The 27,134-nt window shown below is 42.0% G+C and overlaps 1 protein-coding gene across 1 annotated transcript in view; it reads left to right on the top strand.

The window, feature by feature from the left end:
* Positions 1 to 27,134, top strand: part of LOC116359713 (transcription elongation regulator 1-like protein) — a 239,693-nt gene that overhangs the window by 63,775 nt on the left and 148,784 nt on the right. Inside the window, exon 5 of the mRNA XM_031813055.1 lies at positions 18,392 to 18,592. Coding sequence (XP_031668915.1) covers positions 18,392 to 18,592 — 201 coding nt within the window. The remainder of the gene's footprint in view (positions 1 to 18,391; positions 18,593 to 27,134) is intronic.

The following is a 27,134-nucleotide window of genomic DNA, read 5'->3' as shown; positions in this document are numbered from 1 at the left end:
CAACAGTGCATTAACACCTAGCTAAATGTTCATGTTTCTAGCTCCAACAGTGCATTAACACCTAGCTAAATGTTCATGTTTATAGCTCCAACAGTGCATTAACACCTAGCTAAATGTTCATGTTTATAGCTCCAACAGTGCATTAATATGAGCTAAATGTTCATGTTTATAGCTCCAACAGTGCATTTAAGATGAGCTAAATGTTCATGTTTATAGCTCCAACAGTGCATTAACACCTAGCTAAATGCTCATGTTTATAGCTCCAACAGTGCATTAACACCTAGCTAAATGTTCATGTTTATAGCTCCAACAGTGCATTAACACCTAGCTAAATGTTCATGTTTCTAGCTCCAACAGTGCATTAACACCTAGCTAAATGTTCATGTTTATAGCTCCAACAGTGCATTAACACCTAGCTAAATGTTCATGTTTATAGCTCCAACAGTGCATTAACACCTAGCTAAATGTTCATGTTTATAGCTCCAACAGTGCATTAACACCTAGCTAAATGTTCATGTTTATAGCTCCAACAGTGCATTAACACCTAGCTAAATGTTCATGTTTATAGCTCCACAGTGCATTAACACCTAGCTAAATGTTCATGTTTATAGCTCCAACAGTGCATTAACACCTAGCTAAATGTTCATGTTTATAGCTCCAACAGTGCATTAACACCTAGCTAAATGTTCATGTTTATAGCTCCAACAGTGCATTAACACCTAGCTAAATGTTCATGTTTATAGCTCCAACAGTGCATTAATATGAGCTAAATGTTCATGTTTATAGCTCCAACAGTGCATTTAAGATGAGCTAAATGTTCATGTTTATAGCTCCAACAGTGCATTAACACCTAGCTAAATGCTCATGTTTATAGCTCTAACAGTGCATTAACACCTAGCTAAATGTTCATGTTTATAGCTCCAACAGTGCATTAACACCTAGCTAAATGTTCATGTTTATAGCTCCAACAGTGCATTAACACCTAGCTAAATGTTCATGTTTATAGCTCCAACAGTGCATTAACACCTAGCTAAATGTTCATGTTTATAGCTCCAACAGTGCATTAACACCTAGCTAAATGTTCATGTTTATAGCTCCAACAGTGCATTAACACCTAGCTAAATGTTCATGTTTATAGCTCCAACAGTGCATTAATATGAGCTAAATGTTCATGTTTATAGCTCCAACAGTGCATTAATATGAGCTAAATGTTCATGTTTATAGCTCCAACAGTGCATTAACACCTAGCTAAATGCTCATGTTTATAGCTCCAACAGTGCATTAACTCCTAGCTAAATGTTCATGTTTATAGCTCCAACAGTGCATTAACACCTAGCTAAATGTTCATGTTTATAGCTCCAACAGTGCATTAACACCTAGCTAAATGTTCATGTTTATAGCTCCACAGTGCATTAACACCTAGCTAAATGTTCATGTTTATAGCTCCAACAGTGCATTAACACCTAGCTAAATGTTCATGTTTATAGCTCCAACAGTGCATTAATATGAGCTAAATGTTCATGTTTATAGCTCCAACAGTGCATTAACACCTAGCTAAATGTTCATGCCAACAACACATACAAATCCAATAAAAAAGAAAGGAATTAAGAAATGTCAGAACTAGCAATGTCAGAGTGAATATATTTGTATATAATGTATGATGGTGACTATAGTCAAGTTGTGTACAGCAGTAGTTATATAGAATGAGCCTCGACTAGAGTACAGTATATACAGTACCAGTCAAAAGTTTGGACACACCTACTAATTCAAGGGTTTTTCTTATTTTTCTTATTTTTTACTATTTTCCAGATTGTATAATAATAGTGAAGACATCAAAACATATGGAGTCATGTAGTAACCAAAAAAGCGTGTATTTTATATTTGAGATTCTTCAAGATTATCCACCCTTTGCTTTGATGGCAGCTTTGCACACTTTTGCTGGTATCAAATCAAATGATATTTGTCACATGGGCAGAATACAACAGTGAAATGTTTACTCACAAGCCCTTAATCAGTTTTAAGAAAAATACGTTTTAAGAAAGTATTTTTTATAAAAATAAGTTTACATTTTATAAATGTTTTTAAATAGAAGAAAATACATAAATAACAAATGATTAAAGAGCAACAATAAAATAACAGTAGTGAGGCCATATACAGTGGGTACCAGTACAGAGTCAATGTAGAGGTAGAGGTGACTATGCATAGATATTTAACAGAGTGGCAGCAGCGTAAAAATTGGGGGGAGGGTGTGGTGGACAATGCAAATAGTCCCAGTAGCCATTTGATTAGCTGTTTGTGAGTCTGAATTGGGGGTAGAAGCTGTTAAGAAGCCTTTTGGACCTAGACTTGGCGCTCCGGTACCACTTGCCGTGCTGTAACAGAGAGAAAAGTCTGACTAGGGTGGCTGGAGTCTTTGGCAAATTTTAGGGCCTTCCTCTGACACCGCCTGGTATAGAGGTCCTGGTTGGCAGGAAGCTTGGCCCCAATGTTGTACTGGGCCATACACACTACCCTTTGTAGTGCCTTGCGTTTGGAGGCCGAGCAGTTCCCATACCAGGCAGTGATGCAGCCAGCTCGTGTGCAGATGCTCTAAGGACTTGGCTTGGGATGCCGTGTGGGCCGTAGCCTTGCGAGGGTTAACACGCTTAAATGTCTTACACACATTGGCTACGGAGAATGTGTTGTTGCCTACCTTCACCACCTGGAGTCGGCTCGTCAAGATGTCTAGCACCAAGTCGCACAGGGTGGTTTGTCTTACACACGTCGGCTACGGAGAACGGGAGCTCACCGCCCTCGTGAGCGGCTGTGGCCTGCGTCTGCGGCACTGTGTTTTTTCCCTTCGAAGCGGGCGAAGAAGGTGTTTAGCTTGTCCAGGAGCAAGGCGTCAGTGTCCACAACGCGCCTGGATTTCCCTTTATAGTCCGCGATCTGGAGATCCTGCCACATACCTCTCATGTCTGAGTGGTTAAATTGCGTCTCCACTTTCTCCATGTACTGTCGTTTTGCCTGTTTGATTTCCTAACCGAGGGCATAGCTGGACTGTTTAAGCGTCAATGTTCCCAGTCACCTTGCTGTGGTAAAATGAAGTGGTTCGTGCTTTCAGTTTTGCAAGAATCTATCCATCGTCACAGTGGGAACAAAATCCTCTATGCACTTCCTGATGAAGTCAGTCACCGAGTCAGTGTATACGTCAATACTTTTCTCATAGGCAACCCGGAACATATCCCAGTCTGCATGATCAAAATAGTCTTGATGCATAGATTACGATTGGTCAGACCAATATTGAACAGTTTTTAGTACAGGTACTTCCTGTTTAAGATTCTGCCTATAGGAATGGGAGCAGCAGAATGGAGGTGTGATTTGATTTGCCGAAGGGAGGGCGTGGGAGGGCCTTGTAGCCGGCCCGGAAAGTGGAGTAGCAATGGTCAATGGTGATCGAGGAGCGAGTAGCACAGGAGATGTGTTGATAAAACTTTGGTAGCGTAAATGTGGATGTGCACATTCCAGTTTTCACAAAGTCCAGTGTAGTCCCTTGAGAGACATCACGGTGTCAGCTTGGGTAGGAATATACACGTCCGTGACTGGAGATGTAAAGCATGAATCTAGGACTGATTAGATATTATTATTGGAGATGTTAAGCATGTACCCAGGCCTGATTAGATATTATTACTGGAGGTGTAAAGCATGAATCCAGGACTGATGAGATATTATTGTAGGAAGTGGGAAGCTTTGGTTGTTCTCATTTCTGGTACAATAATCCAGATGGACTCTGAGAAAAACTCAAGCTAGATGTTTTCACCCCACTAGAGGTGTTGCATCTGTAAAGACACACATACAGTACATGTCACTCAAGCACACGTATGTATATCTTCCAACTAGGCGGAGTCACAACCCTTTCCGACTAGGCGGAGTCACAACCCTTTCCGACTAGGCGGAGTCACAACCCTTTCCGACTAGGCGGATTCACAACCCTTTCCGACTAGGCGGAGTCACAACCCTTTCCGACTAGGCGGAGTCACAACCCTTTCCGACTAGGCGGAGTCACAACCCTGTATTTCTATGATAAACAATCATTCTCTGTTGCTGGGCAACAACTGAGTCCATTCCTCCTGTTGGTTGTATTGTGACTCAACCTGAGCCCGGAACCTTCTTGCTCCCCCAGCCTTTCACAGGGCTTCTTAACAGTCACGAGAGACCTTGAGTTATTGGTAGTACACAACACAATTACACTTCTCCTACACAAACAGCATAGACCTGACACTACGTTCCATCACTAAGAATATATAAAAACAATATATTCATACTAAAGGAGTGTATAATGATTGAAAACAGTTCAGATATTAGACAGGGTTATAGAACCGTAGTTATTAGATCCGTCGGCTCTAAGTCCTATTCAACCCTTATGGAATCATTATCGCACTCAGAGACAGACCCACTTTGTACTTTCCCTCTGCCCAAATACAATGCACATAGACCATCTAACCCATAACACAACAATTACTACTGCTAGGCTAATTACACAATTATAAACACCCTTAATCAGGCTCAAGTCAAATAGTATCTAACAGCATGTATCCAGGACTGATTAGATATTATTACTGGAGGTATAAATACTGGAGGTGTAAAGCATGTATCCAGGACTGATTAGAGATTATTACTGGAGGTATAAATACTGGAGGTGTAAAGCATGTATCCAGGACTGATTAGAGATTATTACTGGAGGTATAAATACTGGAGGTGTAAAGCATGTATCCAGGACTGATTAGAGATTATTACTGGAGGTGTAAAGCATGTATCCAGGACTGATTAGAGATTATTACTGGAGGTGTAAATACTGGAGGTGTAAAGCCTGTATCCAGGACTGATTAGAGATTATTACTGGAGGTGTAAATACTGGAGGTGTAAAGCATGTATCCAGGACTGATTAGAGATTATTACTGGAGGTGTAAATACTGGAGGTGTAAAGCCTGTATCCAGGACTGATTAGAGATTATTACTGGAGGTGTAAATACTGGAGGTGTAAAGCCTGTATCCAGGACTGATTAGAGATTATTACTGGAGGTGTAAAGCATGTATCCAGGACTGATTAGAGATTATTACTGGAGGTGTAAATACTGGAGGTGTAAAGCATGTATCCAGGACTGATTAGAGATTATTACTGGAGGTGTAAATACTGGAGGTGTAAAGCCTGTATCCAGGACTGATTAGAGATTATTACTGGAGGTGTAAAGCATGTATCCAGGACTGATTAGAGATTATTACTGGAGGTGTAAAGCATGTATCCAGGACTGATTAGAGATTATTACTGGAGGTATAAATACTGGAGGTGTAAAGCATGTATCCAGGACTGATTAGATATTATTACTGGAGGTGTAAAGCATGTATCCAGGACTGATTAGAGATTATTACTGGAGGTATAAATACTGGAGGTGTAAAGCATGTATCCAGGACTGATTAGATATTATTACTGGAGGTGTAAAGCCTGTATCCAGGACTGATTAGATATTATTACTGGAGGTGTAAAGCATGTATCCAGGACTGATTAGATATTATTACTGGAGGTGTAAAGCATGTATCCAGGACTGATTAGATATTATTACTGGAGGTGTAAAGCCTGTATCCAGGACTGATTAGATATTATTACTGGAGGTGTAAAGCCTGTATCCAGGACTGATTAGATATTATTACTGGAGGTGTAAAGCATGAATCCAGGACTGATTAGATATTATTACTGGAGGTATAAAGCATGAATCCAGGCCTGATTAAATATTATTACTGGAGGTGTAAAGCATGAATCCAGTGTCGTGTCTTTGGCTATGCCGGATTAATTGATATGAAAGCTATTCTATAAAATAATTTATCCAGTAATTAATATCACCTGATTGAGGTAATCATGTAAATGTAATTAACTAGAGAGTCGGGCACCACAAAATAATATTTATAGAGCTGTTATCTTCTGAATAAACTCTTAAAGACCTAGTAATATTTTACATCAATAGCAGTCAATATCAATCGTCACCTCAATTCAGTCTCATCTGAAAGTTGTAAATTCTTGGATATCTGCACGAACCCTGGCTAACAAGTTGAATCAGCAATACAACATTGGGTTTAATTATTTATTTACTAAATACCTAACTAATCACACATACACAAAGGTCTCAGTCGGTAGAGTGTGGTGTTTGACAAATCAGGGTTTTAGGTTCAATTTTCCACTGGGGTCACCCTTATGAAAATGAATGCTCGCATTACTGTTAAAAAAAATCACTATTCATGCTACACACCGTTTACACAATCAAGATAGGGTTGGGATGGCATACTTTACAGGTCAAAGCTGTAGACACAACCAATATTGGGTTGGAATGCAGTGTTACATTTCATGCAACCAAAGGCAGCAGGAACAGTGTGTAATAACTAGAGCTGCCTTCCTGCCTAAAAGCCTATTCTATGTATAGCTCTATAATGAACTATTCATGAACACGAAAAACAGATATATATATATATTTGCCATGTTATTTCCTCCATTCCCTGTGTTCTGAGGCTAGCATAACTAAATAATAATCATGTTTTCATAAATAGGTACGTCACAGTTTAGAAAGTGAATAGGGTAGATACGTCAACCCTCATCTATAATGGTCTGTTTCCGAATGTGGCCCAAACTCTATTTCCCTTTCCAGGAATCTGAAAGTAAACTGGTCTTGTTGACAGACAGTGACCTAATGGAATGGGAAATGTCCCCCTGGAGTCCTGGTCTGGACACAAAGTGACATTCCATTCCCAAGTGCACTACTTTGGACCAGTACCCACAGTGCACTACTTTGGACCAGTACCCATAGTGCACTCACAGGTGCTGGAAAACAGAATGTCAATTTGGTGAAAAAGTAAAAACGAAATAACCACGACAACTGAAATCTACCATCAAACTCGGGGTTTATTGGAAAACACACAGTAATGGGGGGAGCAGGAAAAGGGGCTGAGCTGGACCCAAGGAAAGAAATAATAAGTATTCAAAAACACCCCTAAGCTAGACTAGCCTACTTTAACAACTACTAACTAACCAAAAATACAGTGGGTGGTCCGCCCAGTTCTAACTAGTGCATTTAACAGAGTTTACCTACGGGTAGTGTATGCCCATGGGCGACTTGTCTTGGTTCCCCCTTTTCCCACCAGCAAACAAACACCATAACCAAAAACAATACTCACAGGTGATGACAAAGTGATATGGAGGTGCTCAAACAAAAGAGAGGTCAATACATAAAGAGAGAGTGAAACAGAGAGACCTACAGACATGGCATTTACAGAGAGATTGAGCTCTACAGCAAACAACTGACAGGGTTTTTAAACCAAGGGAAAGGAACGGTGATTGGGTAGGAACCAGGAGGAGGTATGTCTTCTGATTGATGATTGGTGACTGATTCGGGAGTGATGATTTTCACCTGTGAGGGAAGAAGGAGAGAAAAGAAACATACACACGGGATACACACACAGGATACTTGTATCCGTAACAGTCTCTCTATTCACTTTATAGTATACTGCATTTTACTAGGGCCCATAGGAAGCTAGTCAGAAGTAGTGCACTATAAAGGTGAAAAGGATGCCATTTGTGACATCGCCCAGGTTTATAGACCTCCTGGTTTATAGGCCTCCTGGGCTTCATAATTGGACAACTAGATGGCCCAAATGTCTTCACATGTAACCCTTTCAGAGTGTAATATTGTCCCAGAGATAATGGAATATACAAAGTGTGATTGATTCTAATAGAGCAAGATTGTTTTTCAATCGATAGGAGAATATATATATATATATATATACTGCTGAGTAAAGAGAAAAGGGAGTCATACATACATAAATGAACAAAGTGTGCAAAAGCTAGACGACAATATTGTTACTGTCTCTAGTCTGTCCCCCATGGCACGGCAGCAGACACCTGTGGTTTAGATACCAGCAAGATGTGAATATTGTTACTGTCTCTAGTCTGTCCCCCCATGGCACGGCAGCAGACACCTGTGGTTTAGATACCAGCAAGATGTGAATATTGTTACTGTCTCTAGTCTGTCCCCCATGGCACGGCAGCAGACACCTGTGGTTTAGATACCAGCAAGATGTGAATATTGTTACTGTCTCTAGTCTGTCCCCCCATGGCACGGCAGCAGACACCTGTGGTTTAGATACCAGCAAGATGTGAATATTGTTACTGTCTCTAGTCTGTCCCCCCATGGCACGGCAGCAGACACCTGTGGTTTAGATACCAGCAAGATGTGAATATTGTTACTGTCTCTAGTCTGTCCCCCATGGCATGGCAGCAGACACCTGTGGTTTAGATACCAGCAAGATGTGAATATTGTTACTGTCTCTAGTCTGTCCCCCCATGGCACGGCAGCAGACACCTGTGGTTTAGATACCAGCAAGATGTGAATATTGTTACTGTCTCTAGTCTGTCCCCCATGGCATGGCAGCAGACACCTGTGGTTTAGATACCAGCAAGATGTGAATATTGTTACTGTCTCTAGTCTGTCCCCCCATGGCACGGCAGCAGACACCTGTGGTTTAGATACCAGCAAGATGTGAATATTGTTACTGTCTCTAGTCTGTCCCCCATGGCACGGCAGCAGACACCTGTGGTTTAGATACCAGCAAGATGTGAATATTGTTACTGTCTCTAGTCTGTCCCCCATGGCACGGCAGCAGACACCTGTGGTTTAGATACCAGCAAGATGTGAATATTGTTACTGTCTCTAGTCTGTCCCCCATGGCACGGCAGCAGACACCTGTGGTTTAGATACCAGCAAGATGTGAATATTGTTACTGTCTCTAGTCTGTCCCCCATGGCACGGCAGCAGACACCTGTGAATATTGTTACTGTCTCTAGTCTGTCCCCCACGGCACGGCAGCAGACACCTGTGAATATTGTTACTGTCTCTAGTCTGTCCCCCACGGCACGGCAGCAGACACCTGTGAATATTGTTGCTGTAGCTTTAGGTTTATTCTCCACTGAATCAGACAGTGAAGGAACTAGGCCTTAAGGTGTGATGTTGTTTTGCAGCAGACAATGCTACATTTAAACCCCATCCATAGCTTCTACAGCACTCATCAATATTTCTGTTTACTTTGGCTCATCTTCATCTGATATTTGCCTGGGATTCTCCCCCTGAAGCACATGGCTCACATATGGTAAGTGGCAGTTAGTTGAAACGGAATTATTTTCCAATTCAACAGAAAAGTGTTAATTAAACGTGTTCTCTTTGAGGCCTGTTGTGTTTTGCTCATTGAACAAATACATTTGCCTTGTTTTTTAAAAAATTACATATTTTTCGACTTGCGGATTACCCCCTAGAAGACCAACTGTGTGTGTGTGTGGGGGGGGGGGGGGGGGGGGGGTGTATGATGATTGTGGACTAGTGTGTCTGACAAACCACATACAGGAAGTGTTATCCCCCCCCCCTTCCCCCCCAGGGCAAGCTTTTAGTTCTCCCATATATTAGTGAGAGAGAAGGGAGGAGAGAGACTCATCCCTCAGTAGGCTATTTGTGCTGATCCATTTCTCCTGAACAAACAAAGGCTCTCAGCATTATTATCCCCGCTTTGTTTAGGCTAAAATATTCCACTACAGGCGGATAGCAGTGAAGAGAGTCAATAATTCAGCAAAACAAAGCTTTAGATTTCCCTGAAGAAAGTGTGAACCATTCTGGACTAGCCAGTTTATTAGGCTGTGTAAATATGAGGGGCACAGGAGGTTGGATCGTGGCAGGGGATTGCATGCCAAATTGCACCCTATTCATATAGGGCTCTGGTTGAAAGTTGTGCACTATATAAGGAATAGGGTGCATTTTTATGACGCAGACAGGAAGGAGCTCTATGTGTTGTAACACGTGTTTGGACTGTTTGTCTGGCTTGTTGTTTCAGCACCACAACCCTGTGGACAGCTCCATGTTGTTGTTTCAGCACCACAACACTGTGGACAGCTCCATGTTGTTGTTTCAGCACCACAACCCTGTGGACAGCTCCATATTGTTGTTTCAGCACCACAACACTGTGGACAGCTCCATGTTGTTGTTTCAGCACCACAACACTGTGGGCAGCTCCATGTTGTTTCAGCACCACAACACTGTGGACAGCTCCATGTTGTTTCAGCACCACAACAGGGTGGACAGCTCCATGTTGTTGTTTCAGCACCACAACACGGTGGACAGCTCCATGTTGTTGTTTCAGCACCACAACACTGTGGACAGCTCCATATATAACATTCAGCACCACAACACAAAGGACAGTGTCATAGTGTTCTGATTCTGTTCTAGATCTGTACGCTTCCATTTTGAATTTCATTTAGTTTCATTTCCTGATGCGTCACGGACTTCACACAAACACTACTGAAATTAAGTGAGTTTTAGATTCTCATTCTGTTATTGTACTGTACAGCCAAAGTTACGAGCTAGACAGCTGCAGATCAGTAGAGAGATAGTTAATGACTTGAGATGCTCACTTACAGGCTTTTGTACTGGTAGCTTAAGATCTTTTTCTCTCCTGGATTTCCAAGCACACTTCTGAAAGAGGGAGAGGGAGAGACTTCCTGGTTGTGGAGTCAAGTGGAGGCCATTGGCTGTGTGAGTTATATCAGTCAGGATGTAGAGATCAAATAGACAGGAAGACAGAGGTTCACGTTGTGAATGTCTTTGTTGAAGATGTTCCTTTGAAGATGGAAGTTGTGATATGAAATCATCCTTGTCTAGTTTCAAAAATCCCTCTGTTGAATAAAACATAAAGCGTTTTTTTTTCTCTCAAGATACGGAGGCCTTGTCCCCAAAAACAAAAGGCGGTGTCACATTGTTTATGCGTTCAGAGCATCGGGCTGTTGAAGATGTTACAGAGAAGTGTTCTCCTTAAATGTTTCATCAGTGCCTATCATTATCAATGCCTACCTTTGATTTCTTGACATTGTATTGTGTTACAAAATAAGACGTTAAAATGTATTTAATATTTATTTATTTGTTCAGTGATCTATGCAACATACTTTCTAATGTAAAAGCGGAAGAAATATATCTAGCATTTTTAAAGATTAATGCAAAAATGTAATACTAATATAAGTTTATTATTCCCCCCCCCCCCATGGGTCAATACCTGTTAGAAACACCTTTGTCAGCGATAACAGCAGTGAGTCTTCTTGGCTTAGTCTCATAAGAGCTTTGCACACATTTATTGTGAGGTATTTGCCCATTATTCCTTTCCAAATTCTTCAAGCTCTGTCAATGTGTTGGGGATCATGGCAAAACAGCAATGTTCAAGTCTTGCCATAGAGTTTTTAGCAGGTTTAAGTCAAAACTGTCAGAAACTGTCGTCTCAGGATCATTCATTGTCTTCTTCGTAAACAACTCTAGTGTGGAGTTGGCCTTTGTGTTCTAGGTTATTGTCCTGCTCCCATTAATCTAGTGGAAAGCAGACTGAACCAGGTTATCCTCTAGGGTTTTGCCTGTGATTAGCTCCAGTCCGTTTCTTTTTATCCTGAAAAACTCCCCGGTCTTTGCCGATGTCAGGCATACCCATACCATGATGCAGGACAAAGAAAATCATGAGGCAGTTACTCAGTGATGTGTTGTGTTGGATCTGCATTTAGGACAAAGAAAATCAGGAGGCAGTTACTCAGTGATGTGTCGTGTTGGATCTGCATTTAGGACAAAGAAAGTGTATTATTTTGCAGTGTTGTGTTTTAGTAACACCTTAGTGTTTTGTTGCGTACAGGATGCACGTTTTGGTATAATTTATTCTGTATATTTGTCTTCTTTTCTCCATGTTGTTTTTCTTCAGTTATACATCAGTAATACTTTACTGATACTTCAGTGATACTTTGGTTCAGTAATACCTCTGTAATACTTTACTGATACTTCAGTGATACTTTAGTTCAGTAATACCTCAGTAATACTTTACTGATACTTCAGTGATACTTTAGTTCAGTAATACTTTACTGATACTTCAGTGATACTTTGGTTCAGTAATACCTCAGTGATACTTCAGTGATACTTTAGTTCAGTAATACTTCAGTAATACTTTACTGATACTTCAGTGATACTTTAGTTCAGTAATACCTCAGTAATACTTTACTGATACTTCAGTGATACTTTAGTTCAGTAATACTTCAGTAATACTTTACTGATACTTCAGTGATACTTTACTTCAGTAATACCTTAGTAATACTTTACTGATACTTCAGTGATACTTTGGTTCAGTAACACCTCAGTAATACTTTACTGATACTTCAGTGATACTTTAGTTCAGTAATACCTCAGTAATACTTTACTGATACTTCAGTGACACTTTAGTTCAGTAATACTTCAGTAATACTTTACTGATACTTCAGTGATACTTTAGTTCAGTAATACCTCAGTAATACTTTACTGATACTTCAGTGATACTTTAGTTCAGTAATACTTCAGTAATACTTTACTGATACCTCAGTGATACTTTAGTTCAGTAATACCTCAGTAATACTTTACTGATACTTCAGTAATACTTTACTGATACTACAGTAATACTTTACTGATACCTCAGTGATACTTTAGTTCAGTAATACTTCAGTAATACTTTACTGATACTTCAGTGATACTTTAGTTCAGTAATACTTCAGTAATACTTTACTGATACTTTAGTAATACTTTACTGATACTTCAGTGATACTTTAGCTCAGTAATACTTCAGTAATACTTTACTTATACCTCAGTAATAATTTACTGATACTTCAGTAATACTTTACTGATACTTCAGTGATACTTTAGTTCAGTAATACTTCAGTAATACTTTACTGATACCTCAGTGATACTTTAGTTCAGTAATACCTCAGTAATACTTTACTGATACCTCAGTAATACTTTACTGATACTTCAGTAATACTTTACTGATACTTCAGTGATACTTTAGTTCAGTAATACTTCAGTAATACTTTACTGATACTTCAGTGATACTTTAGTTCAGTAATACTTTACTGATACTTCAGTGATACTTTAGTTCAGTAATACTTCAGTAATACTTTTGTTGTGTACAAATGCATGTTTTGGAATAATTTTATTCCGTATATTTTAATGGTTATTTTCTCTCTGTCATTTAGGTCATTATTGTGGAGTCACTACGATCGTGTTGATCCATCCTCAGTTTTCTCCCATCACAGCCATTGAACTCTGTAGCTGGTTTAAAATCACCATTGGCCTCATCATCCCTAAACAGTTTCATTCCTGTCCTGCAGCGCAGTTCAAAAGATCGACTGTATCTTTGTGGTGTCTGGGTGGATAAATCCATCATCCAGAGCATAATTATTAACTTGACTACACTTAAAGAGATATTCAATATCTGATTTGTTATTGTTACCCATCTACCAATCACTGGCCTTCTTCATGAGGCTTCCGAAAAGCTCCCTGGTCTTTGTAGTTGAATCTGTGCTTGGAGTTCAATATTTGACTCAGGCCCCTTACATGCAACTTATAATGTGATTTGGAATTGGAGTCCCAGACTCCCAGACTACAATTGTAGTAGTCTCCTCTACATCGCTGTCTGTCTGCTGGTCTGTTCCTGTTCTGACTGGAGTTATTCCTGTGGTAGATTTCCCCGGTGGCCTCATTGGGCGGATGCGTGCTCTGCTCTCTTCTCTATGCTACAGTAGATAACTTCACTTCCCTCAGATCTTCCCTCTCACAGCCATTAGATAAAGTGCTATTCGTTTTAGCGGCGTAGTGATACGTTAACTGGGATGAATTCACTAGTGCGATTTGTTTTTCAAAATGTCCTCGGGACTTATCTCTACAGTGAGATTCAGCGTCTGTGGTTTCTCTGTTTCGACTGATGCAGCAGGACGATAATGAATGTGATGACTCCCAGGCTTTGAGTTGGAGTTTAGAGATTTCACCCCCCCCCCACCCCCCTCCATTCCTCCCTCTGACATTTTCCCAGGGTCAGGAAAGATGCTCAGAGAGCAGCAACCCTTTTATCAAGTGCCCTTGCGTTGAGACACAGAGAGTGTAAAGATGTACAGCCGCTATGCTTCTAACGGGAAATATGTTTATCTTTCATAGAAAGTGAGTGAGAGTAACACAACTGTCCAGGAAGCAACACAGAACAATATGATCATTAAACAGTGAGAGAAGGACTTGGCCGTACTGCAGCGTCATGAGCAACATTTGACCCGTAGCCGTGAATGTCTTAAACAGAACTAATGTTGGATTTGAAATGCAGCACGTCATGGTGGCTCTACTGGGTTTGAAGCCTAGGTTAACCTAATCTGTTATTCAAATTAAAGTACATTTAGCATTTGATGTACATGTATGTGTTATCCTGATAATCCTGATATTTGAGCAGCTGCCTGGCTGTTGAGAGAGAGATAGCAGAGATGAGAGAGATATCAGAGATGAGAGAGAGATGAGAGAGCGAGATGAGAGAGATGAGATGCTACTGCTTCTGGTGGATTTAACACCCTGAGAGAGAGAGAGAGACAGAGAGAGAGAGAGAGACAGAGAGAGAGAGAGACAGAGAGAGAGAGAGAGAGAGGTTTAACACCCAGAGAGAGAGAGAGAGACAGAGAGAGAGAGAGACAGAGAGAGAGAGACAGAGAGAGAGAGAGAGAGAGAGAGAGAGAGAGACAGAGAGAGAGAGACAGAGAGAGAGAGAGACAGAGAGAGAGAGAGACAGAGAGAGAGAGACAGAGAGAGAGAGACAGAGAGAGAGAGACAGAGAGAGAGAGAGACAGAGAGAGAGAGACAGAGAGAGAGAGAGAGAGAGAGACAGAGAGACAGAGAGAGAGAGAGAGAGAGAGAGAGAGAGAGAGAGAGAGAGAGAGACAGAGAGAGAGAGAGAGAGGTTTAACACCCTTCCTACAGGACACAGATTCCATGTGTGCGTAGGCTTACTTGTGATTATCTTCCTTCGCTGGCTCCAGTTGTAAGCTCCACCACATCATGCTAGGGCGCTAGGCGCTAGCTGCTGTCTGATACACCCTGGCTAGGTCTCAAATGGCACCCTATTCCCTACATAGTGCACTACTTTTAACCAGAGCCCCATAGGGAATAGGGTTCCATTTGGGACGGGACTCCAGCATAACGCTTTGAGCCTGGTGATGAAAAGCCACAGTGTTGGCACGGCAGCCATCTAAATCAACATACAAAGATAGAGCCATGCTTCATCCAGGACAAGGATTCCTTCAGTAGTACTGAGACAGTGTGTGTGTCCTAAATGGCTCCCTGTTCCCTATGTTGTCCATAGGGCTCTGGTGATAGGGCATAGGGTGTTGTTTGGGACACACCCCCCCCCCTTTTAATGCCTTTTAATATGCACGCAGAACCCTTTTTTTCTCACAAATTGTACCCTATTCCCTATATAGTGCACTACTTTTGACCTGAACCCTATGAGCCATGGTCAAAAGTAGTGCACTATATTGAAAATAGAGTGTCATTTGGGAAGCAGACCCAGAACTGAAATATGACATGTTGATATCGTACGGGTTATTTTCTGTAGTATTCTGTCAAGCTACATCAACCCCATGACTGACTATATGAATATACCAACTCATTAACTTATTATACTTATTAACTAAACTTCTACTGTCACTAGCATGTGTTGGCCTCTCTTTGAAATGATCTCCTGCTCATAGGTCGAACCCTCATCATCATTATTCTGGGACTAAACCTTTCTCCCTTTGATGGTGGGAACAGAGAGAGAGAGAGAGAGAGAGAGCAGTTAGGTAGAGAAGGGGTCAATTAGTAATTCTCTGTTCTCTCTCTCTCTCTCTGTCTCTCGCCTTCCTGTCTCTCTCTCTGTTCTCTCTCTCTCTCTCTCTATCTGTCACTGTCTCTTTGTCTGTCTCTGTCTCTGTCTCTCTCTCTCTCTCTCTCTCTCTCTCTCTCTCTCTGTTCTCTCTCTCTCTCTCTCTCTCTCTCTCTCTCTCTCTCTCTCTCTCTCTCTGTCTGTCACTGTCTCTTTGTCTCTCTGTCTCTCTCTCTCTCTCTCTCTCTGTTCTCTCTCTCTCTGTTCTCTCTCTCTCTCTCTCTCTCTCTCTGTCTGTCACTGTCTCTTTGTCTGTCTCTGTCTCTCTCTCTCTCTCTCTCTCTCTCTGTCTCTCTCTCTCTGTCTCTCTCTCTCTCTCTCTCTCTCTCTGTCTGTCACTGTCTCTTTGTCTGTCTCTGTCTCTCTCTCTCTCTCTCTCTCTCTCTCTCTCTGTCACTGTCTCTTTCTCTCTGTCTGTTTTTCTGTCTCTCTCTCTCTCTGTCTCTCTCTCTCTCTCTCTCTCTCTCTCTCTCTCTCTGTCTGTCACTGTCTCTTTGTCTCTCTCTCTCTCAATTCAATTCAATTCAATTCAAGGGCTTTATTGGCATGGGAAACGTGTTAACATTGCCAAAGCAAGTGAGGTAGACAACATACAAAGTGAATATATAAAGTGCAAAACAACAAAAATGAACAGTAAACATTACACATACAGAAGTTTCAAAACAGTAAAGACATTACAAATGTCATATTATATATATATATATACAGTGTTCTAACAATGTACAAATGGCTAAAGGACACAAGATAAAATAAATAAGCATAAATATGGGTTGTATTTACAATGGTGTTTGTTCTTCACTGGTTGACCTTTTCTCGTGGCAACAGGTCACAAATCTTGCTGCTGTGATGGCACACTGTGGTATTTCACCCAGTAGATATGGGAGTTTTTCAAAATTGGATTTGTTTTCGAATTCTTTGTGGATCTGTGTAATCTGAGGGAAATATGTCTCTCTAATATGGTCATACATTGGGCAGGAGGTTAGGAAGTGCAGCTCAGTTTCCACCTCATTTTGTGGGCAGTGAGCACATAGCCTGTCTTCTCTTGAGAGCCATGTCTGCCTACGGCGGCCTTTCTCAATAGCAAGGCTATGCTCACTGAGTCTGTACATAGTCAAGGCTTTCCTTAATTTTGGGTCAGTCACAGTGGTCAGGTATTCTGCCGCTGTGTACTCTCTGTGTAGGGCCAAATAGCATTCTAGTTTGCTCTGTTTTTTTGTTAATTCTTTCCAATGTGTTAAGTAGTTATCTTATTGTTTTCTCATGATTTGGTTGGGTCTAATTGTGCTGCTGTCCTGGGGCTCTGTAGTGGGTGTTTGTGTTTGTGAACAGAGCCCCAGGACCAGCTTGCTTAGGGGACTCTTCTCCAGGTTAATCTCTCTGTAGGTGATGGCTTTGTTATGGAAGGTTTGTGAATCGCTTCCTTTTAGGTGGTTGTAGAATTTAACAGCTCTTTTCTGGATTTTGATAATTAGTGGGTATCGGCCTAATTCTGCTCTGCATGCATTATTTGGTGTTCTACGTTGTACACGGAGGATATTTTTGCAGAATTCTGCGTGCAGAGTCTCAATTTGGTGTTTGTCCCATTTTGTGAAGTCTTGGTTGGTGAGCGGACCCCAGACCTCACAACCATAAAGGGCAATGGGCTCTATGACTGATTCAAGTATTTTTAGCCAGATCCTAATTGGTATGTTGAAATTTATGTTTCTTTTGATGGCATAGAATGCCCTTCTTGCCTTGTCTCTCAGATCGTTCACAGCTTTGTGGAAGTTACCTGTGGTGCTGATGTTTAGGCCAAGGTATGTATAGTTTTTTGTGTGCTCTAGGGCAACAGTGTCTAGATGGAATTTGTATTTGTGGTCCTGGTGACTGGACCTTTTTTGGAACACCATTATTTTGGTCTTACTGAGATTTACTGTCAGGGCCCAGGTCTGACAGAATCTGTGCATAAGATCTAGGTGCTGCTGTAGGCCCTCCTTGGTTGGTGACAGAAGCACCAGATCATCAGCAAACAGCAGACATTTGACTTCGGATTCTAGCAGGGGGAGGCCGGGTGCTGCAGACTTTTCTAGTGCCCTCGCCAATTCGTTGATATATATGTTGAAGAGGGTGGGGCTTAAGCTGCATCCCTGTCTAACCCCAGGACCCTGTGTGAAGAAATGTGTGTGTTTTTTGCCAATTTTAACCGCACACTTGTTGTTTGTGTACATGGATTTTATAATGTCGTATGTTTTACCCCCAACACCACTTTCCATCAGTTTGTATAGCAGACCCTCATGCCAGATTGAGTCGAAGGCTTTTTTGAAATCAACAAAGCATGAGAAGACTTTGCCTTTGTTTTGGTTTGTTTGATTGTCAATTAGGGTGTGCAGGGTGAATACATGGTCTGTTGTACGGTAATTTGGTAAAAAGCCAATTTGACATTTGCTCAGTACATTGTTTTCATTGAGGAAATGTACGAGTCTGCTGTTAATAATAATGCAGAGGATTTTCTCTCTCTCTCTCTCTCTCTCTCTCTCTCTCTCTCTCTGTCACTGTCTCTTTCTCTCTGTCTGTTTTTCTGTCTCTCTCTCTCTCTCTCTCTCTCTCTCTCTTTCTCCAGGTTGTCCTGTGGCTATCAAGAGAGTGGGCAGGAACAAGAGGATCTCTCTGGCAGCTGCCGCCATGACAGCCTTGGAATCAGACCCCTCCAGACTCCAAGGGCCTTCGCCCTCCTCCTGCTCTCCCTCGTTCATTCATCCCCTCCGCCTGTTCCAACTGTCACCTATCAAGATCCCCTTTCGCCTGTCTCCACCTGGCCCAGGTAAACAAACTCCTGTGATGCCTGGCTGAAATGCACCCCATTCCTACTTTTAACCACGGCCTACAGAGCTCTGGTCTAAAGTAACGCACTAAATAGGGAATTGTGTGCCATGTTATAAGTTGTGCACTAAATAGGGAATAGGGGGCCATTTCAGATACAACCTCTGTTTAGCTAATCCAGGATGTGTGTCTGCAGTCTGTTGATGTGTTTTAGGTTGGTGTTGTTTAAGGTCTATTGACCCAACTGCAGGGTTTTTTGGCATCATTATTACCAGCAGGTCTTTAACTAAGGCTGTTATGTCCAAACTGCAGGGTTTATTGGCATCATTATTACCAGCGGGTCTTTAACTAAGTGTGTTACTGTGTGTCCTAATTGGTGAATTGTAATTGCAAATATGAGGCATTGTGCGAATGGTAACATTAAACAGCTTTGTTTTTATTGTATTTAATACAGAATCTTTCTTTGAACTACAACAGGCTTCTTTCTACATTGCATTATATAGTAGTTCATGCGAGAAAGGTTTTAATTTTTGCCAGCAGTATTAGGGTCATGGTTGATATATGAAGCATCCTCAACTTCAAATGCAGACTGTGGTGTATTTTGTATTCCAAGTAGCAATTAGCTAGTGGATCTTCCTGGGTGGAAAGGTTACTGTATAATGATCTGTTACTATCTGGGTTACTGTATAATGATCTGTTACTATCTGGGTTACTGTATAATGATCTCTTAATACCTGGACAGTTGGGTTACTGTATAAGGATCTGTTACTACCTGGACAGTTGGGTTACTGGTTACTGTATAATGATCTGTTACTACCTGGACAGTTGGGTTACTGTATAAGGATCTGTTACTACCTGGACAGCTGGGTTACTGGTTACTGTATAATGATCTGTTACTACCTGGACAGTTGGGTTACTAGTTACTGTATAATGATCTGTTACTACCTGGACAGTTGGGTTACTGGTTACTGTATAATGATCTGTTACTACCTGGACAGTTGGGTTACTGGTTACTGTATAATGATCTGTTACTACCTGGACAGTTGGGTTACTGGTTACTGTATAATGATCTGTTACTACCTGGACAGCTGGGTTACTGTATAATGATCTGTTACTACCTGGGTTACTGTATAATGATCTGTTACTACCTGGACAGCTGGGTTACTGGTTACTGTATAATGATCTGTTACTACCTGGACAGCTGTGTTACTGTATAATGATCTGTTACTACCTGGACAGTCGGGTTACTGTATAATGATCTGTTTCTACCTGGACAGCTGGGTTACTGTATAACGATCTGTTTCTACCTGGACAGTTGGTTTACTGTATAATGATCTGTTACTACCTGGACAGTTGGTTTACTGTATAATGATCTGTTACTACCTGGACAGTCGGGTTACTGTATAATGATCTCTTACTACCTGGACAGTTGGGTTACTGGTTACTGTATAATGATCTGTTACTACCTGGACAGTTGGTTTACTGTATAATGATCTGTTACTACCTGGACAGTTGGGTTACTGTATAATGATCTCTTACTACCTGGACAGTTGGGTTACTGGTTACTGTATAATGATCTGTTACTACCTGGACAGTTGGGTTACTGGTTACTGTATAATGATCTGTTACTACCTGGACAGTTGGGTTACTGTATAATGATCTCTTACTACCTGGACAGTTGGGTTACTGGTTACTGTATCATGATCTGTTACTACCTGGACAGTTGGGTTACTGGTTACTGTATAATGATCTGTTACTACCTGGACAGTTGGGTTACTGGTTACTGTATAATGATCTGTTACTACCTGGACAGTTGGGTTACTGGTTACTGTATAATGATCTGTTACTACCTGGGCAGTTGGGTTACTGTATAATGATCTGTTACTACCTGGACAGTTGGTTTACTGTATAATGATCTGTTTCTACCTGGACAGTTGGGTTACTGTATAATGATCTGTTACTACCTGGACAGTTGGGTTACTGGTTACTGTATAATGATCTGTTACTACCTGGACAGTTGGTTTACTGTATAATGATCTGTTTCTACCTGGACAGTTGGGTTACTGGTTACTGTATAATGATCTGTTACTACCTGGACAGTTGGGTTACTGTATAATGATCTGTTACTATCTGGGTTACTGTATAATGATCTGTTACTACCTGGGCAGTTAGGTTACTGTATAATGATCTTTTACTACCTGGACAGTTGGGTTACTGTATAATGATCTGTTACTACCTGGACAGTTGGGTTACTGTATAATGATCTGTTACTACCTGGACAGTTGGGTTACTGGTTACTGGTACTACCCCTTCCTCTCCCTTCATTCTCTCCCTGTACCACCTCATTGTAAAGGATGAGGAGAGGGAATTTCATTTGGCTGAAGTGGACATGTTTAAATCAAGGGTCAACACGCCATTATTGGATTCAGAAAATGAGTCTGGTACTGTAGGTAATTTACTGGTGGAACCAGACCATGTCTACCTCTGTCTCTGTTCTCTGTCTCTGTTATCTGTCTCTGTTCTATGTCTGTGTTCTCTGTCTCTGTTCTCTCTCTCTGTTCTCTTTCTCTGTTACGTTATCTGTTATCTGTTATCTCTCTCTGTTCTCTCTCTCTGTTCTCTCTCTCTGTTCTCTGTCTCTGTTCTCTCTCTCTGTTCTCTCTCTCTGTTCTCTGTTTCTGTTCTCTCTGTTCTCTCTGTTCTCTGTCTCTGTTCTCTCTGTTCTCTGTCTCTGTTCTCTCTCTCTGTTCTCTGTCTCTGTTCTCTCTCTCTGTTTTCTGTCTCTGTTCTCTCTCTCTGTTCTCTCTCTCTGTTCTCTCTCTCTGTTCTCTGTCTCTGTTCTCTGTCTCTGTTCTCTGTTCTCTGTCTCTGTTCTCTGTCTCTGTTCTCTGTCTCTGTTCTCTGTCTCTGTTCTCTCTCTCTGTTCTCTGTCTCTGTTCTCTCTGTTCTCTGTCTCTGTTCTCTCTCTCTGTTCTCTCTCTCTGTTCTATGTCTCTGTTCTCTGTCTCTGTTCTCTGTCTCTGTTCTCTGTCTCTGTTCTCTCTCTCTGTTCTCTCTCTCTGTTCTCTGTCTCTGTTCTCTGTCTCTGTTCTCTGTCTCTGTTCTCTGTCTCTGTTCTCTGTCTCTGTCCTCTCTCTCTGTTCTCTGTCTCTGTTCTCTGTCTCTGTTCTCTGTCTCTGTTCTCTCTCTCTGTCCTCTCTCTCTGTTCTATGTCTCTGTTCTCTCTGTTCTCTGTCTCTGTTCTCTGTCTCTGTTCTCTGTCTCTGTTCTCTGTCTCTGTTCTCTCTCTCTGTTCTCTCTCTCTGTTCTCTGTCTCTGTTCTCTGTTCTCTGTCTCTGTTCTCTCTCTCTGTTCTCTGTCTCTGTTCTCTGTCTCTGTTCTCTCTCTCTGTTCTCTCTCTCTGTTCTCTGTCTCTGTTCTCTGTCTCTGTTCTCTCTCTCTGTTCTCTCTCTCTGTTTTCTGTCTCTGTTCTCTCTCTCTGTTCTCTCTCTCTGTTCTCTGTCTCTGTTCTCTGTCTCTGTTCTCTGTCTCTGTTCTCTCTCTCTGTTCTCTCTCTCTGTTCTCTCTCTCTGTTCTCTGTCTCTGTTCTCTCTCTCTGTTCTCTCTCTCTGTTCTCTCTCTCTGTTCTCTGTCTCTGTTCTCTGTCTCTGTTCTCTGTCTCTGTTCTCTCTCTCTGTTCTCTCTCTCTGTTTTCTGTCTCTGTTCTCTCTCTCTGTTCTCTCTCTGTTCTCTCTCTGTTCTCTCTGTTTTCTGTCCCTGTTCTCTCTCTGTTATCTGTTCTCTGTTCTCTCTCTGTTCTCTCTCTTTGTTTTCTGTTATCTCACTCTATCTCTCTCTCTCTTACATCAATTCAATTTCAATGTAATGGCTTTATTGACATGGGAAACATATGTTTACAATGTTAAAGCAAGTGAAAGAGGTAAAAAAAATGACAGTAAACATTACACTGACAAACGTTCCAAAAGAATAAAGACATTTAACATTAAATAAATAAACTTAAATATAATTTGTATTTACAATGCTGTTTGTTCTTCACTGGTTGCCCTTTCCTTGTGGCAACAGGTCACAAATCTTGCTGCTGTGATGGCACACAGTGGTATTTCACCCAGTAGATATGGGAGATTATCAAAACTGGGTTTGTTTTTCAATTCTTTGTGGGTCTGTGTAATCTGAGGGAAATATGTGCCTCTAATATGGTCATACATTGGTCAGGAGGTTAGGAAGTGCACCTCATTTTGTGGGCTGTGAACACATAGTCTGCCTTCTCTTGAGAGCCAGTTCTGAATGTGCATTCAAATGTCATAAATCAACACTGCAGAGCTCTCCCTGTCCTCTGCAGTGCCTTGATTGTATTACTGCTGATGATATCTGGAAATGTGCATGTACACCCTGGCCCATCTACTGTTGCCAGCCCCAATTCTGACTTGTGCTCTGATATCTGCTTCACTGATTTCTGCTCTCGTTAAAAGCCTGGGTTTTCTGCACGTTAACACTAGAAGCTTATGACCTAAAATGGATCAACTGAAAGTGTGGGTTCACAGCTCCAATCCAGATGTGTTGGTCATTACTGAGACGTGGTTAAGGAAGAGTGTTTTGAATACTGATGTTAACTTTTCTGGTTATAACCTTTATCGGCAAGACAGGTCTTCCAAAGGTGGGGGAGTGGCAATCTTTACCAAGGATCACCTTCAGTGCTCTGTTGTCTCCACCAAGTCTGTCCCCAAACAATTTGATTTGCTGGATTTAAGCATTAAACTTTCAAATGGCTCTTTGCTGACTGTTGCTGGGTGTTATCATCAGCACCGGCCTGTACCCTAACTGCCCTAAACTCTCTCCTGGCCCCTTACACTAAGTCTGAATTTGTCCTGCTAGGTGACCTAAACTGGGACATGCTTAAACCACCTGACCAAGTCCTAAAGCAATGGGACTCCCTCAATCTTTCTCAGATTATTACCAATCCCACAAGGTATGACTCCAAACACCCAGAAAAGGCTACTCTCCTTGATGTTATCCTCACAAATAATCCCGATATCCCGGTATCAGTCTGGTGTTTTCTGTAATGACCTTAGTGATCACAGTTTTACAGCCTGTGTTCGTAATGGCAGCTCAGTGAAACGATCTGTCCTGATTTGTCATAGACGCTTGCTAAAAAATGTGATCTAGCAGAGTTACTCCACCTCAAGAATTGCATTTGGTGAAAGGCTCGGCACACACATACTCAGGCTGACTGGCTCACATTCAGGCAAATGAGAAATAAGTGCACTCAGGCTATCCGGAAGGCCAAAGTGAGTGACTTTAAGGAGCAGTTCTCTCTCTGTGGGTCGAACCCCAAGAAGTTCTGTAAAACGATTAAAGACCTGGAGAATAAACCCTCCTTCTCACAGCTTCCCATGTCCCTTAAAGTTGATGATGTGTTTGTTACTGACAAGAAGCACATGGCTGAGCTCTTTAAATCACCACTTCATTAAGTCAGGATTCCTATTTGACTCAGCCAAGCCTCCTTCCCCATCCAACATTTCCTCATCTCCCACCCCTTCTAATGCCACTAGCCCGATGCTTCTCCCTCTTTTACCCCACTACAAAGTTTCTCTGAGGTGCAAAATGAGCTCCTTAAACTTTACCCCCAAAAAACATCTGTGTCAGATGGTTTAGACCCTTTCTTCTTTAAGGTTGCTGCCCCTATCATCACCAAGCCTATCTCTGACCTTTTTAACCTGTCTCTCCTCTCTGGGGAGGTTCCCATTGCTTGGAAGGCAGCCATGGTTCATCCTTTATTTAAAGGGGGAGATCAAGCTGATCATAACTGTTTCGGGCCCATTTCTATTTTGCCCTTATCAAAAGTGGTGGAAAAAGTTGTCAATAATCAGATGACTGACTTTCTTGATGTCTATAGTATTCTCTCTGGTATGCAATCTGGTTTCTGCTCAGGTTATGAATGTCTCACTGCAACCTTAAAGGTCCTCAATGATGTCACCATTGCCCTTGATTCTAAGCAATATTGTGCTGCTATTTTTATTGACTTGGCCAAAGCTTTTGATAGGATAGACCATTCCATTATTGTGGGTCGGCAAATGAGTATTGGTGTCTCTGAGGGGTCGATGGGCTGGTTTGCTAAATACCTCTCTTAAAGAGTGCAGTGTGTAAAGTCAGAAAATCTGCTGTCTCAGCCACTGCCTGTCACCAAGGGAGTACACGAAGGCTCGATCCTAGGCCCCACGCTCTTCTCAATTTACATCAACAACATATCTCAGGCAGTAGGAAGCTCTCTCATCGTTTATATGAAGATGATACAGTCTTATACTCAGCTGGCCCCTCCCTGAATTTTGTGTTAATTAAACGCTCTACAACAAAGCTTTGTTAGTGTCCAACAAACTTTCTCTGCCCTGAACCTTGGTCTGAACACCTCCAATACAAAGATCATGTGATTTGGTAAGAAGAATGCCCCTCTTCCCACAGGTGTTATTACTACCTCTGAGGGTTTAGAGCTTGAGGTAGTCACCTCATACAAGTACGTGGGAGTATGGCTAGATGGTACACTATCCTTCTCTCAGCACATATCAAAGCTGCAGGCTAAAGTTAAATCTAGACTTGGTTTCCTCTATCGTAATCGCTTCTCTTTAACACCAGCTGCCAAACTAACCCTGATGCAGATGACCATCCTACCCATGCTAGATTATAGAGATGTAATTTATAGATCGGCAGATAAGGGTGCTTTTGAGTGGCTTGATGTTCTTTACCATTTGGCCATCAGATTTACCACCAATGCTCCTTATAGGACACATCACTGCACTCTATACTCCTCTGTAAACTGGTCATCTCTGTATACCTGTCGCAAGACCCACTGGTTGATGCTTATTTATAAAACCTTCTTAGGCCTCACTCCCCCCTATCTGAGATATCTACTACAGCCCTAGTCCTCCACATACAACACCCGTTCTGCCAGTCACATTCTGTTAAAGGTCCCCAAAGCACACACATCCCTGGGTCGCTCCTCTTTTCAGTTCGCTGCAGCTAGTTGCAGTTGTCGTCTTAGGTCTCTCTTGTTGTGATGTGTGGTTTGTCCTATATTTTTTTATTTTATTTTTTAATCCAAGCCTCGTCCCAGCAGGAGGCCTTTTGGTAGGCCATTATTGTAAATACGAATTTGTTCTTAAATACATTTTTTTAAAGGTCTGACTACAGCAGCGTTTCTCAATAGCAAGGCTATGCTCACTGAGTCTGTACATTGTCAAAGCTTTCCTTAAGTTGGGGTCAGTCACAGTGGTCAGGTATTCTGCCACTGTGTACTCTCTGTTTAGGGCCAAATGGCATTCTAGTTTGCTCAGTTTTTTTGTTAATTCTTTCCAATGTGTCAAGTAATTATCTTTTTGATTGCTCATGATTTGGTTGGGTCTAATTGTGTTGCTGTCCTGGCACTCTGTGGGGTCTGTTGTGTTTGTGAAAAGAGCCCCAGGCCCAGCTTGCTTAGGGGGTACTCTTCTCCAGGTTCATCTCTCTGTTGGTGATGGCTTTGTTATGGAAGGTTTGGGAATCGCTTCCTTTTAGGTGGTTGTAGAATTTAACCGTTCTTTTCTGATTTTGATAATGCAGAGTCTCAATTTGCTGTTTGTCCCATTTTGTGAATTCTTGGTTGGTGAGCGGACCCCAGACCTCACAACCATAAATCTCTCACTCACTCACTCACTCACTCACTCACTCACTCACTCACTCACTCACTCACCGCTAGCCTGTGTGTGTAGGAAGACTGTTTTAGTCAGAGCGCTAGCCTGTCAGAGTGTGTAGGAAGACTGTTTTAGTCAGACCGCTAGCCTGTCAGAGTGTGTAGGAAGACTGTTTTAGTCAGAGCGCTAGCCTGTGTGTGTAAGAACAACACTTCTTTATAATCCCTCCTCTCCGCCCCCCTCCCTCCCTAACTCCCCGCCTCAAAGCCTACGTGCTCCCTCCCTCCCTCCCTAACTCCCTACCTCCCTACCTCCCTCCCTCCCTCCCTAACTCCCCGCCTCAAAGCCTACCTGCTCCCTCCCTCCCTCCCTAACTCCCTGCCTCCTAACCTACCTACCTCCCTACCTCCCTAACTCCCTGCCTCCCTCCCTCCCTACCTCCCTCCCTCCCTAACTCCCTGCCTCCCTCCCTCCCTTCCTTCCTTATTTCCTCCCGCCTCCCTCCCTCCCTACCCTCCTGCCTTCCTTTATTTAATCCTCCCTCCCTCCCTGCCTGCCTGCGTAGTATCTGGCAGCATGCTCACACACTCACATTGCCTGGGCTGGGAGGATGGAGTATAGCAGTCTGCTCTATGCTTGCATCCCAAATGGCACCCTATTCCCTATACATATGGGCACTGGTCTAAAGTAGTTCACTATATATAGGGAACAGGGTTCCATTTAGTTCAGGGCCCAGGATCGTTCTGCTTTGACCTCAAAGGACACTTAAGAGGGAAGTACGGTCACTGCACAGCATGATTGTTTGTATTGTTCCCATAAACCCCTGTGTTTATTGAGTTGATATTTTTGAAGGTTTTGTTGGTGGAGATCTACTTCATATCA

This window comes from Oncorhynchus kisutch, unplaced genomic scaffold (assembly GCF_002021735.2).
Source record: "Oncorhynchus kisutch isolate 150728-3 unplaced genomic scaffold, Okis_V2 Okis04b-Okis11a_hom, whole genome shotgun sequence".
NCBI lineage: Eukaryota > Metazoa > Chordata > Actinopteri > Salmoniformes > Salmonidae > Oncorhynchus > Oncorhynchus kisutch.
This window is presented reverse-complemented; position numbering and strand designations above follow the sequence as displayed.